The following is a 14,432-nucleotide window of genomic DNA, read 5'->3' as shown; positions in this document are numbered from 1 at the left end:
AAACTCTATGCTTATGATGAATATGCTGATCCGAATTAGAAACCTCATCTTTCTTTTATCCTCTTTTTTCTTTCTCTCTAGTTCTTCCTTTTTTCATCCATAACTCAAACCATGTCTATCCAGCTGCTTGGAACTTTCCCTCTCTATTGTACAGATATCCAGCTTTAACATCAATGATGTTTAACCTCCACCTGGTTTCCTTTCAAGTCTGTCTCATGGAACACAAAAGCAAACTGCAGTATTAAGGTTTTTCTGTCAAATTCTTTCAATCTTTACATTTTATGTGCAGATCAACAGCTGTTTTGTTTTTATGTGTGTGTTTTTGTCTGTTTCTTGCCTTTTATTACATGCTCACAATGCGTACCTTTGCTTAGAATAAACAGAAGGATTCCTATTAATTATGGCATTTTGGACTCAAGGAAAGACCTGACAATGCCTTGGGTAAAAATAGAGCAAAGATTTTTTTTAATATCTGTAAATTCAGGTTTCTGCAGTGAAAATATAAAATGTATTTGATTTTCTTGTTAGAAAATAAAGGACAAATCAGTGATTGAGAAAATGAAACAGAAGAAAACCAATCTCTACTTTGATGGCACATGAATGTTTTGTAAAAATAATTTATTACATTTCTATTTGATATTTTAAAAGGGGACCCTTAAAGACATTTTAAATATTAAGTGGTATCAGAAAAAATACCAAAAAAATAAAAAGGATGAACAGTGTTGTGAGAGTTTATCAGGTACCTAATGACTAGGGTTTTAGGCTCTTACCTAAGGGGTTGGACTCCTGAATTCAGCTGGTAAAAGGTTGGTTATCTTTTACCAAATTAGTCATATACAGTAGTCTATGCCTATCAGCGATGTTATTAATCACCAACTAAATAAATGTGTCTCTTTTCATTTGTAAGCTACTGAAAGAGTGAATCCAGCCTAAGTGATAAGTCGTTCACTGTGTAAAATAAACGGAAAATCACACAATATTATACCTAATACCTAAGGAAAGACTAAACACTACTAAAAATAAGCAAAATGAAAGAAATAAAAGGGGAAGAGGGGTTTAAGATTCCGTTTAAAGTCTGAGGGATGTTCGAAGATTAAGGCTTAATGCGTGTCCTTTATTATAGCAGCAGATAAAATGTAAATAAACCCTGACACAGAGATGTTAACTAAATTTAAAACAGTGAAGTTTCATTCAGTTTATGGTGGAAAATGAATTATGAATAAGGAATGCTTTAAACTACGATGAGGCTGAAATGGATTAGCTCAGCTGGTCCCAGGGGTTCTGGTCTGGACCGTCCAACTGAAAAAAAGATAGGGTTAGCTCACGATGTAGCCTCTAGCATGAGGTAGCTTGAGCTACAATGCTAGCCAGTTCACTGTAGCAGTTAGCTTCAACAACACATGACTCGTTCAGTTTGCAGTGAGCATTAGCATTCAGTTAAAATTCTTAAAACCATCAGCAGTTTAATCAGAAAGCTTATTTCAAATAAAACATCAACATGGCTATGTATATTACCTAGTTCACCCAATCAGAGCACTTGTCATGCATCAGATGGAAAGTAGGGGGAAGGATGATGTTATTGTTTTGGTTCGGTGGAGTGAAGGCTTTTGGCTCAGTCCGGTTTTCTGCAGGCCCTGTCTTCAGTCCAGTCCGTTCATCCAGCGATTTGGATCAATTCGATGCAATAATAAGGCGATTTTGCCCAGGGGTTAATTTTATATCTCCAAGTAGCCAAGACGTCTCCCTTTTTGCTAACCATGGTTAGCTTGTAGCCCCAGCCTCCAGCAGCTCCTGGGTGCTGTTCCATCTCGCCATCTCAGACAGTCACGGTCTGGCGATGTCTAATGGCTCCTTCAGTGAACAGCGATTGGGGCCCCAGTTCTTTGGTGGTTAGATTCAGGTTAGCAGAGCTGGATTAGCTCTTCTTTGTCTCTGCTACAGCAGGCTTTAGGGAACATTGTGTCCAACACGGTTTGAATCACAGGAAGATTAAAAACACTGCATTCAGCTCCTTTTGAAGTGCAGGAAAAAGGCAGTCTGACTCGGTCCAGCGAGCGCAGACTTCTGAAAGATTTGGTTGCTACTTAGCTTAGCCTTTAGCTGGAAGCGCATTGTCTTGCATTTAGCGGCATTGAACCACCGGCAAAATAGAACGTTGAAACAGGAAGCTGGCCCATTTAAAACCTCCACCGAAGGGGTGTGTCTTCAGAGGGTACTAGTACAGGTTACGTCAGTGACACTTGATCACAGCAACAGAAATTCACATCAGATTCGATCCATGTTGTTTTAAGTTTTCCTCCATTTTCCTTCCATGTCACAGTTACTTCAAACGTCCGTGATATGGTAAGATATTGGAAAATTAACAATGTTCGGTCTTACTAAATTCTACTCTTCCGGAGCTTGTATAAAGTATATTGTTTTATGTTCATAGGCTGGTGCATCCTAAATGTATCCTAACTTGTCTTTATGCTATGTCTTTCCATTCACCATATTTCCTATTAAAAACACAGATAACATAGGCCCTGGTTGCATGTTTTCAGTAGCCTTCCAAACTTTTCTCCCCATTTGGAATCTTTGATGAAATGTTGCCTCACTCCCTCGAAATAAGATCGACTGTTTGAGACTTTGCACCATTTCATTTACAGAACATACTGAACATGCTTAAAACTTGAGTTTCTGTGGATTAAACTACAAGTAGGACATAATAATAGAAACTTCTAGCATGCTAATCTTTTCACCCCTATCCCAAATCAATCCTATAAGTCTAAATGAGTAAAAAGCAAATACTTTGCTGTATACTTTTGAATCAATGTAAATGGGATACAAGTACATAACTTAATATTTTTACTAAAACAATATTAAGGAGCACTGATGCTATCCTCGCATTTTGGTATCTTTTCTGTTGACAGAGACCCATATGGCTTTGCTCTTTCTGTCTTTCTTCCTTCCTTTCTTTCTCTTCCTGTCCTCCACGCTTCAGTGTGTTTTGATTACTGGCCGTGTGTGAGCATGTCTGCAGTTGAAAATAGAGCAGGATGAACATTTTTTGGGGAAAGGGATCACAGATGGGCCTTGTCAAATCTCCTTACATCTGCAGCCCCACCCCACACATACACAAACACACACACTTTTCATTTGAATGTCTATCCCTCACATTTTTAATGTATTGTTTTATTATGGACATTTTTTTCATGCAAATGTCCATAGTTTGTTGTGGACTTGAAACGTATTGGACACACATACATTATTGGTTCAGAAGGGCACAGCAGGGATGGACTCCTGTTATGTTTTATGGTTGCCAAAGCTATGAAGCCAGGTAATTTGGACTTTGTCAGTTTTAATTGTGGCCAAAGACATACTACACTATGCAAGGATAACAGAGTGACAGCTCTTGCTTGTAGCATAGCGTGCCCTATTAATAGGAGGGTTGTAGTGACTGGAAATAGTTTTAATCTACAGTAACAATTAATTTTAAGTACAGATTGTTTTTTTGAACAAACACATCTACAATTAAAAATATAGCAAATCTTAAATATGTTAATAAATAATAATAGAGGAACATTTTTACCTGGGTATTCCTGCTTTTTGAAGACAATTTCTCATATTTTAAACTATTATTTTCTCCATTCAAGTGCCAACTTTTCCCTGCATGAAGAAGCTCTGCCGGTGTGTGTCAGGTTCCCAAGGTCTCTGTGCAGACTCTGACATATGCTTCTTAAGATTTCTGTAGACATAGAAACATCCATGCACACACCTCAAGGACACCCATAATGATGGAAACGGATTGGAGGGAAAAAACAGGATACTTGCCAAACATAGTGTGCTGATATGCTTTGACAATTTGATCTATGACCTTTGAATATTTAGAGCTTCACTTGGAGATTTTCTCAACCTCAATAGACAATGGATTCTCAACCAAAACAGCTTCTGTATACAAAAGATATTTTAAATTTGGCACAAAAGTTTTAATTGTTGACCACATCAATGAAAGAAGTGTATATATATATCTATTTATATATATAGTATATATATATATATATATATATATATATATATATATATATATATATATATATATATATATATATATATATATATATATATATATATATATATATATATATATATATTAGGGGTGGAACGGTTCACAAAATCCACGGTTCGGTTCAATTCACGGTTTCGTGGTCACGGTTTTCGGTTCAGTTCGATTCGGTATATGTTGATTGTTACACCGAAATCCCATAAAAATTTATGAAATTAATGAAAAAATCCCCCCAAAAATAATGGATTGTAATTATTTTAAATGATCTGCAGAAACCCTGGATCATTTCCGTATGTTTTGCTGCTTTGAATTTAATGATCTCGCGCATGCTCTCTACCATCTCCAAGGAACTCAGAGGGGAGCGAACGGGAGCCACAATGGGGGCTGTAGGCTTTGCTTTGAGCAGCCGGTCTGGAGCGCAGCGGGGCGGAGCGGGGGTTGCTGACGGAGTATGAGGGATTTTGGGGTTAGCATGACATGTTGGTCATGTTGCTGTTAGCATAAACAAAACATGTTGCACAATGCTTGAACACTGTCGCACTTTTATCCACAACTTTCTTTCCGCCGTCATCGTAGGTCACTCTAAATGCAAAGTGGTCCCATACAGCAGACCTATAAAGTGCTGCTGGCGCGTCTTCCAACTCCTGTTCTTTCCCACTCGCCATTCTCACACAATTCTCCACAACATCTGATTTTTTTCCTTGCTACACTCGGCTACGATGCTTCGCTTCTTCTTCTTCTTGTTTACTACTGGTGGTTGGGTTTGGTTGCTGTACCGCCACCTTCTGCTCTGGAGTGTAAACGCTTCGCCTATGAGAAAAAGTAGCAGCGCATGAACCGAACGAAACACACGCGAATCGAACCGAGACAGTCGAACCGAATGGTTCAGACGGTTTTCATAAATCGTCCCATCCCTAATATATATATATATATATATATATATCCTATTATAAAATGTAAAGTTAATGGTAATATGTATAGAATAGAATAGAAAACCCCTCAACTGTCCCTCACTCAGTCATATTTACCAGACGCAAAGTAATAATATTTATATTATTATATTATTTACTTAATATAAAAAAGAACGCACAAAAATTTGATGTTTTTCCTCTTTACATCGGTAATTCGAAGGTTTTTTGCTTTTTCTGCTGTTGTTATGCAATGGCTTTCAGATAGATCTTTCAGGGCAACCTAGAATAACTCATTTTATACCTTTCAGATCTTCCATATTGCTTACCCCAGGGATCGGTTCTTGGCCCAGTCCTGTTTTTACTTTATAAACCCCTTTTTTTTTCATTATGACTCTCATATTTGTATGCTTATGACATATTTTCTTCTCTAGAACCTTTTATTCTTTACTCTGTCAAGTATTAATGATTACTTGGTTTAGATTAAGAAATAAAATTCTAACTTCTTTCAGAGCAATGAAAAAAAATAAACAGTTATTGGAGAAAAAAAACATGACTTAAGAAAGAATATTAGTTTCACATAATGTTTTGTTTAGTTTTACCTCAAAAATCGGGAGTGATTTTCAATAGTTTTATGTACCTTGTAAAATAATGCAACAAGACTCATAACAGGGATAAGCAGGAGAGCAAATATCACTTGTTTCTTGACTACGCTTTACTGGTTTGTCGTTAATTTAGGTTTAATTTTAAACTACTTTTTTACCTGTTAAGCCCCTGCATGGCCATGCTCCCACATATGTCACCAATATGCTTAAATCTCAGTCTACCTCCAGAGCTCTGAGGTTCACTATTAAGACTACCTTTAGTCCCATGTACACTGTTTAAGAACAATGAGGAGTGCCCATTCAGGATGTTGCATCTGGGCTGGGTAATTATTTTCTATTTCTTTCACCTATTGTTTACCCCACTGATGATTTCATAGTGGAGCTAATTGCAGGTTTTAGATACATAATTTGTTATGTTTGCTGCACACATGGTGTTGGAGACAAAACAGTTATCTTATTTTAACCTGAGTTTCTTTTGTCTCCCACCACCTACGCTGGGTCAAGGGGGGATCCTAGAGGTGGCCACCCTAAAGAGCTTATATAATCGCCTCTATGGTGGAGCCATCAGAAAGCTTTTGTAGATGGTAGCCTTGGGAGTTGGCATATAAGTAGTGCAGAGGGTAAACGGGAATAGTGTGAGCATGGCTCCCTAAGGGGTCCCTATACTGCAGGCAAACCTATCAAAGACATATCCCTGTGTCCTCACATACCGTGGATGGACAGTGAGGTAGTCCAGTACCCACTGGAACAGATGAAGGTCGCTCCTTACAGCTCCAGGTTGTTCCTGAGAATACCAGATTGGGTTTTATTAAAAGTACTGGAGAAAAAAAAAATAATTTAGTCCTTACAGTGCTTCTAGGGTTTTGTAGGTAGGATTTGGTGCAGGAGATCAATCTTAACACCATTAACTCCAATGTAAGCCTGGAACACACATTGCAGAAGAAAACAAATGAATAAACTGAATAAAAAGGTATATAAAAAAAATGGAATAAGGAGGTGAAAATGGTTAAGGACCAACCTCCAAAGGGTTTTCATCGTGTTACTGGCCTGAGCATTCCCCTTTAAGGAGGGGGCCTCGGGGGGGTGAAGAAGGGGGTGACGTAGCCAGCACGTACATGTATGTTTTGGTTGTTTTTCTCTGCGTGTGAGAAATAATCCAGGTTCTGCAGCTGTTAGAAGTAAGGCAGTTTTGTGAGAATAAGTTCGGCTCCACAGCCATAAAAAGTACTGCTGTTTGTAACGAGGAATAGTGCTGAATAAAGCCGGTCCGTGGATTCTACTACTCCGCCTCTGCTCCTCTGTGTGTGCATGCAATAAGCCCGGACGGCTAGTTACCGGCCGCAACGAGCCAAGCTAAGTTCGGACCAGACTTAGCTTTATTAACCAGCAGTTCCGAACCACGGAGAGGAGCCATAGAGCTGGGAAGGTAACAATCGGATGCAAGGTCAGTGGTATTGGCCTGTAGCTCCTAATGTCCTGTGAATGTGTGGTCTTTGGCACTAATACCATACAGGAGATGTTCTACAGTTGTGCTTCCCAATCCAGCTTCAGGCTCCTATTGAACATGAGCTGTAGAGCTGATGCCATTCAAACCTACAGATCCTTCATCTTTTGCAGCTTGATCCAAACCTTAGATGTTGGATGTTTGAAGGAAAAGAGCGATGGTCAGGGAGTACGGGTGTGAGACAGAGACCACAAAATTAAAGTGGAAAGTTGATGGCCATCTATTTTTTCTCTGGAATAAAATAGAAAATGACCTCTTCGGCCCCCCAGAATCCCACACATCTCCCAGACTTTTGACCTGAAACTTTCTCAGGTTGTTTTAAACACCAGTGATATTCTTCTGTTGCAGCCAGTTCTTCCAACTCCTTTCTCTCTCTCTCTCTCTCTCTCTCTCTCTCTCTCTCTCTCTCTCTCTCTCTCTCTCTCTCTCTCTCTCTCTCTCTCTCATTTTTTTGTCACTAATTTTTTTTTATTTTTATTTTCTAGTTATTTGTGCACATCTCTCAGCTCCCCCATGCTTCCTTATCTAAAGACTCTCTTCTTCTCAGGAGGAGACTAAACTAAAAAAAAGAAAATTGTTAAACTCAACATGATTATTCAATCACGTTTCAAGAACACTGGGTGTTATACTGTAAATGTCTAACTTAATGAAAATCTTTTAACCTCCTGTATGTTTTTTTTTGTTTTGGTTTTCCATGTCAGCAGTCATCTTAAATTTCACTCAAAAGTTTTATTCATATCCCATCTATTAAAAAGCTGTGGACTAGAGTGCCATATTTGGTGAGTCAGGCGCAGCCATTGTGTGTAACATAAAAATCCTAAAACCACCACCAGTCATCCAAACCGACATCTTTGTGCAAATTTTTGCAGATGTTTTAGGATCCTTTCTTCTTTCTCACCCATTTGCTGTCTCCTATTGTTTGCTTGCTATCCACTGCTCCCTTTGCTTATCTCCCCAGCTTTAAACTTATCCCAATGTGTCCATGCACCGTAACCAACCTTAAACTGCATACTCATTTTTACATGGAGGTGTCATTTTATTTCACTGCTCTTGTTTTTGGTGTAGTCTCTTCAGTATGAGCTGCCCCAGACAGCGGTATTCTGTCCCACCCTCATTATATTTTCACACTCGGTTTCCCAAGGACATGAAAATACAGTCACGCACTTTTCCACACAAACTCCCGACTCAGCATGTGCTTTTTGTTTCTTTTACTATAGTTTAAGATAACAGATACGGCATTTAATGTTAAATTTGATAAAGCTGTTAAAAGATATTTAAATATATCTTAACAGAACATTAGGATTTCATAAATACACTAAACACATGAATTTACACAACATTAGCCACATAGTGTATAGCTGGCTGTAAAAAGGAAGTGACTATTGAAAAGTGTACGTTTTCTAAACTGAATATTGGGTTGATGCAGAGAAAATCAGTATGTGAATAATGCCAGTTTAATCGGTATAGTACATTTTAAATAAAAATAATACAATTATATGATATCTTTGTTTAAATCTTAGAGCTTCTGAACCGTTCGGTTAGTAGCCTAAATCCTATTTGTGGAATCATCTTGCAACGAAATAACCTTATATTGTCTGTAGCATATTTTTACTGGTTTCCAGTACTTAATCATGTCAGATATTCTGTATTAATAAGGTTAATTAATATTAATATTTTTTTATACAACTGCATAAAGTCTCTTAACAAGTGGTTTGGGGCTCTCAAAATTGACACGAGGACACGAATAGATACATTAAAGTACTACAGCACGAATACATAGCCTAGTTTTTAAATATAAATTTGTCTTATACCTTGTCTTGGACCTTGTAGTTGATGGTTGGATCCTGGGGTGGTGGAGGGACTAAAAATCTACAGACAGCATGCAGACAGAGGAAGCAGCAGAGCAAAATGATAAAGGGAGCGTGCAGGTTATGAAGGCCACCCACATTGATAGGAAATGTTTGAGAAGATCATATGTAAAGTAGCCAGAAGAGCTCGACTTTTCATAGCTAGCTGTCAGGCATTCAATCCTATTCTCCTCTTACAGAGCCAATCATTATTAGTATTACAAGAACACCAGAAGCACCCCCTCCAGATGCTTGCTAAAAACCGGATACATACAAATATACATAATAATCAAAACAAGTTTTTATTTTTTTAAAACATACAAATAAAACATTTCTTTTTTTTTAGTATGGAGTAAATTAACAGAGCTATTTGGTGTACTTTGGAAACATTTTCTAAAACTGGAAGCTAATGAGCTCCGTATCATTAATAAACTGCCAAAAGCAAACACAGATTTTTTTTTTTACATGTGGGGTATTTATGTATGAAAATGGTGAATCAGTGTAAGCTGTGATGCTTACTCAATATTTCATAGACACAACTGTAAGCTGGTGTTTATATCAAGATTTATCCATGGAAAATAAAAAAAAGTGTTAAGACACATTATATATCATGGCCGTTTTCTTTGTCAGTGGGTAGAAAGGCATGTGTGGAAAAAGCTGATGGATCTGCGCATGCATTTATATCGGAGTGTGAATAAACTAAAGATTAATTGAAATGGTCATTCAAGATAATTTTCTTAAACTGTCAATTTTATTTAAATTGATTATTTTGCTGCTTTAGTTAACAGAAAATATGCAAAAACATAATTCTAGATTTGACCCTTTACCTTTTAATATAATAATGACAATAATATATTCCCTATTTCTTCTTTTTCTGTCTTTCCTCCATCAATTTCTCTCCTCAGTGTCTGACAGCCCGTTGGAAGCAGCAGGAGGTGGACCAGGCACAGGGCCGGACTTTTCCCAGCCTCGTTTCTCCTCCTCCCTCCCGACCTATCTCCCAGTCCAATGCCAGCTAAGTGGAGCTGACTCCGCCTTCTTTCTGCGGGAAGCTAATCAGGAGGTCATGAGAAATGGCAGTCTGTCATCGTGGACTGAGCCCTTCTTTGTTCACAAGGTGGAGATAGGTATGGCTGCTCCACAGTCTCTCCCGAGTGTGAACTGCAGCTACGGAAATCTGAGCACTGAGCAGCCAATCCCAATAGAGCTACTTCAAGGACCTCAGCCACACCTGCTGACCTCAATCAACCAGGTGACGATGAATTGGAGGGTCAAAGGTCAGGTAGTGGTCCCTAAAGTGGGATCAACAAGACCATGGATTCAGGTATAAACATTTTATTTTTAAAATATTGATTTATATAAGATTTTCAAGATATATCCATTGTTGAGAATATGAGAACAAAAGTTATCTTATTGGTAGCGTAAGAGGCATCTGTGGAGTATATCAGATTTCCATTTAATGAGTAATGCAGTAAAATGCGGTTAGCAGACATTTCAAATATAAAACAGAAAACAGACTTGTCAAGATTTTGGTTTTAAAACCTAAACTTTCTAACTACTTTCTCCTCTGCTCAGAATAATCCAAGGAAACCTAAAAAGAAAGCTGTATGTTAGTAAAATGTAACAAAGCTATACAACAAGATAATGGTTATTTTTTGACTTAACTCTATTGGCATTATAAAACAGTGGCTTTAAAACAATAACAATAATGCACTTCTAACAATAAGTGAGTGTTACGGTTTCCTTCACCTTATTCTGGATTATCTCAAGGTGTTACCAGGAGAACCAGAAGCATGGTGGGAGCTAAACCCATTAATTCTTGCTCAAAGCACTCCTACCACTATCTCTTGAAATTTAATTTAGGCTTCAAGTGATTGAAAATCTTTCCCCAGGACACTGGATAATCCACTAAGACCCTTTTCTATCTTAAATTGGGATTCCTGCAATGTAAATATACTATATTTAATGCACGCATACATTGTGAAAGGAATTGAAAATCTTGCATCAGATTTCATTTAATGCTACTAAGGAAAAACTAAGAATTTAAAACATTTTTGTGGTTTTGGTTTTTAATTCTTTCTTTAAGGCTGACTCTAGCCACTCAACTGAGGAAGTAGTAGCCTTTCCTGGAGAAGCCACAAAGGTCACCGGTTTAAAACTCTGGTTGTCATTCTGGGTCCTTCAAAAAGGTTAACCCTAGATTGCTCCCTATGCACTATTTAGTTTGGAGCACACAATAGATGTGTTATTGGCAGAAGGCAAATATCCCTATAGGACTATTGAGGAACCTTCCTTTCGATCTCAGGCTACAGGGATAAGGTTTTAGATAGACGTCTAAATTCAAAGCTTCAATTTTTGTCTCAGTTGCTATTACATTGACAGAATTGATTAGCACTAGTTAGCATTAGTTTTTGGCATATTTAGTTAATTAGTTAATCATATTTAGTTATTTTAACACAATTGTTTCATGTTAGCAGGGTAGGAAATAAAACAATTGTGTTAAAGTAACTAAATATGATTAAATAAATGCCAAAAAATGGTTGCATTGTTTTTTTCAGTGTGCAGTCAAAGTTCTGGTCTGCTTATTTATCACATGTAACCTTCCCCGATCATGAATAACACCCCAATGTACTTTTAGTGTTGCACTAAAAGGTCCAAAATTATTTTATATGTGTAAACAGAAAATACTAACAATCAAGCCCCCAGAGCATATATTTGCTGTTTGTGCTGGAAAATTCCTCTCAGAGTAGGCAGACATCATGTACCAGAAACCTCCTCATTCATCTCTCTTCTAGACGTGCTGTTTTGCTTTCCAACCATTAAGGTTGTGCCCCCACAAAACGCAACCGTGACAATTTAGAGTTTTTAAAGATGACAGCTACAGTCGGAGTGCGGAATAATATTTAAGATAAAGTTTTGAGCTTTAGCAATGGGTTACTACAGACCGTTCTGGGCAGCCTATGACTGTCAACAACGCACAACAGGTGCAGAATGACGTGATAGGACTGTATACATCCTTTCGATAAACAAACAAACATGTACACCCGTACCTCACATTTAACCTGAGCTACGGCATCTATCTGCTGTGATGAACTAAATGGGTTGTTGGTTACCAAAGCTTAGAAGTATGATCCCCCTATAGTTTGTACACATCCTCTAGTTCACATTCTTGTGGATGGGACTACCAATCTAGTCTGCCAGTGCAGGGACAAGAAGACTTCCTGAGACCTAAGGCACTCATGGCAGATGTCATCCATCTCTGAAGCCTTAGAAATTTTGATTTTTGACCACTTCAGTGACTCAGAGGATGCAGTCTGTGCTTTAACCATAGTAGGCATGACAGACAGATCGAGGAGCTCCTCAAGGTATTCCTACCACTATTCAACCAATCTCCACACTCTTTTTTTAAACAGAGTTAGTGAAACATTGCTTCTCCCTATGAAGATGACTGAGAGTATTTTTCAAAGCGAGACACCATCACCATGTAAAATGGTTTCCAAAAAATAGTTTTAAGTCCTTCTATTTTGTTAAGATATTTAATTTTCCTGTATTTTTGTTTTGATTTATTTGTTAATGATTTATTGTACTTGTTCTGATGCTTCATGCATTTATTCCCCCTAGGTACTGTTTTATCTGATTGGGCGGCGCTGGGATGAGCCTGACCCCCTTCCTACATCAAGTCTCCCATGTATCCGCGCCTTGGCTGTACGTGACCCCAGTGAAACAGCACCTTCAGCAGGCTGTCGTCTTATGGGACCATCTGGAATCTGTGTGGTCCGTCTGGAAATTCCGCCGGCTTGGTTTACATCATCACAAGTGAGAAAAAGACCTTCTGAAGTGTCTCTACAATCAGTGGATGTGTTCTACTCCATCATACCAGTAGAAGGGACTGGCAGAGACTGTCCCTCTATTGTAAATGAGCCATGGAAAGCTCAAAGTTCGAATGTCGGACCCCTTGGAGGCCTGGGTATTGGTCTTGGAGGACAGTGGAGTAGCCTGGAAGATGGAGGTCTTCAGGACATGCTAAAAGCTGGCACCGTAGAGATGAGCCCAGGCCCGGTTTCTGCCAAGGGAGAAAGATTGCCATTAGATGAAAATTTGGAGGTTCTTGTCCCGCCTAGTCCGGTCCGGCTTGGCAAAACAGTGGCATTTGGCATCTACATGAACACAGATTCAAACCTGGAACAGTTCACATTGAGGTAGGGTCATCGATCTTTTGTGAAAATGTTTTTTTTTTTTTTTTTACATTTGTTTTAGAATTTTGTTTTACTTTTTGGCTAATTTAGTTTCTATATCTGTGTGGTTTCTTTTCCACTGTCTCAGCCTACACCTCACCTGCATATGTGCAATGTTTTACTTCTCAACTCTAACTCCTCCTGGAATTGATGGTTGTCACCTTTGTTTGTTCTACAAGTCAGCAACACAGTGTTGTGATAAGTATTTTTGGCAAATTGTACAGAAAAGGAGACACAGAATAGTAATACAGAAAAGGAAATCGGGACTGATTGAAAACTAGGAAATAAACAAAAAACAGAAAAAAGTTTGTAAGATTAGATAGAATATAGGATTCAGAAATGGGAAGGTGTTACCCTAAAGGGGCTTAGGTGCACTTTAAAAATTCAGAGTACGCAAGGTTATGACTGGGGCCTAATGTTTTTTCTTTTTTTTTTTATGAGCCCTGTGCCATCACAAAGCTCATTCTTTCTCTGAGACAATAAGTGTACAACCACTGATATAGAATAAGCATGCATATCTTATTCCATCTCTGCATAATTTCAATGACTTCAGGGATTTCAGGCTGTCAAATGACAGATGAGCAAATGCATCATTCTATGCATAAAACAGCCTCTGGCCTGATATATCCCACCATAGACATAAGAATGCTCTTTGTGAGGTAAGTCCCATTTATGGTGGTTGCCTCAGACAACTTTCCATTTGTTAACATAATTTCATAAATTTAGAGTTTTATTTTTCCTACAGATGCATACAGTCTTAAGGGAAACCGTTGCATATTTTGGATAAGAGGTGCTTTACACCTTGAGTGGGACAAGAAAGTCTCATGAAATATGTTTTTAAGCACACACACACACACAGACACACACACGTGTCACAATATCCTTGTGGGGACCTTCCATTGACTTCCATTCATTTCCCACTAATTTATATGGCCTAACCATGACCCTTGCCCTAACCCTAACCATTACCGACACATACCTATCCCTAAACCTAACCTAAACTCAATTCACACCTTAGTCCTAAACCTAACCCCCACCCCAAGAAGAGAAAGTTTCCTTGTGGGGACCAGTTGTTGGTCCCCACAAGTACCTCTGAGTCCCCAAAATGTAGCATATTCCTAGGAAATTGTCCCCACCAGGTATTAAAGACATGGCCACACATACACACACACACACCTACACACACACACACACACACACATACACACACTCAAGTTAATTATAACAAAATCGTACCCGTGTTGAACAAATTATAATTTGAGCTTTATTTCACGTTTTTTTCAATAATATA

The 14,432-nt window shown here is 38.3% G+C and overlaps 1 protein-coding gene across 1 annotated transcript; it reads left to right on the top strand.

Annotated features, from left to right (window-relative positions):
* Nucleotides 1–6,712: 6,712 nt before the first annotated feature.
* On the top strand, nt 6,713–13,533 carry si:dkey-215k6.1 (transmembrane protein 132D). Its single transcript, XM_038305828.1, has 3 exons — nt 6,713–6,999; nt 9,812–10,230; nt 12,528–13,533. The coding sequence occupies exons 1-3, from the start codon at nt 6,993–6,995 to the stop codon at nt 13,107–13,109; spliced, it is 1,008 nt and encodes a 335-aa protein (XP_038161756.1). The 5' UTR covers nt 6,713–6,992; the 3' UTR covers nt 13,110–13,533.
* Nucleotides 13,534–14,432: the final 899 nt, after the last annotated feature.

Source organism: Cyprinodon tularosa, unplaced genomic scaffold (genome assembly GCF_016077235.1).
Source record: "Cyprinodon tularosa strain WSP-4 unplaced genomic scaffold, ASM1607723v1 ctg567, whole genome shotgun sequence".
Classification (NCBI taxonomy): Eukaryota; Metazoa; Chordata; class Actinopteri; order Cyprinodontiformes; family Cyprinodontidae; genus Cyprinodon; species Cyprinodon tularosa.
The sequence above is the reverse complement of the archived record's forward strand: the minus strand, read 5'-3'. Positions and strand labels throughout refer to the sequence as shown.

Bases quoted from the DNA above. Each gene is read 5' to 3' on its own strand.
- si:dkey-215k6.1 (XM_038305828.1), top strand. The intron at 10,231-12,527 runs GTATAAACATTT...TATTCCCCCTAG, and splicing joins CAACAAGACCATGGATTCAG to GTACTGTTTTATCTGATTGG.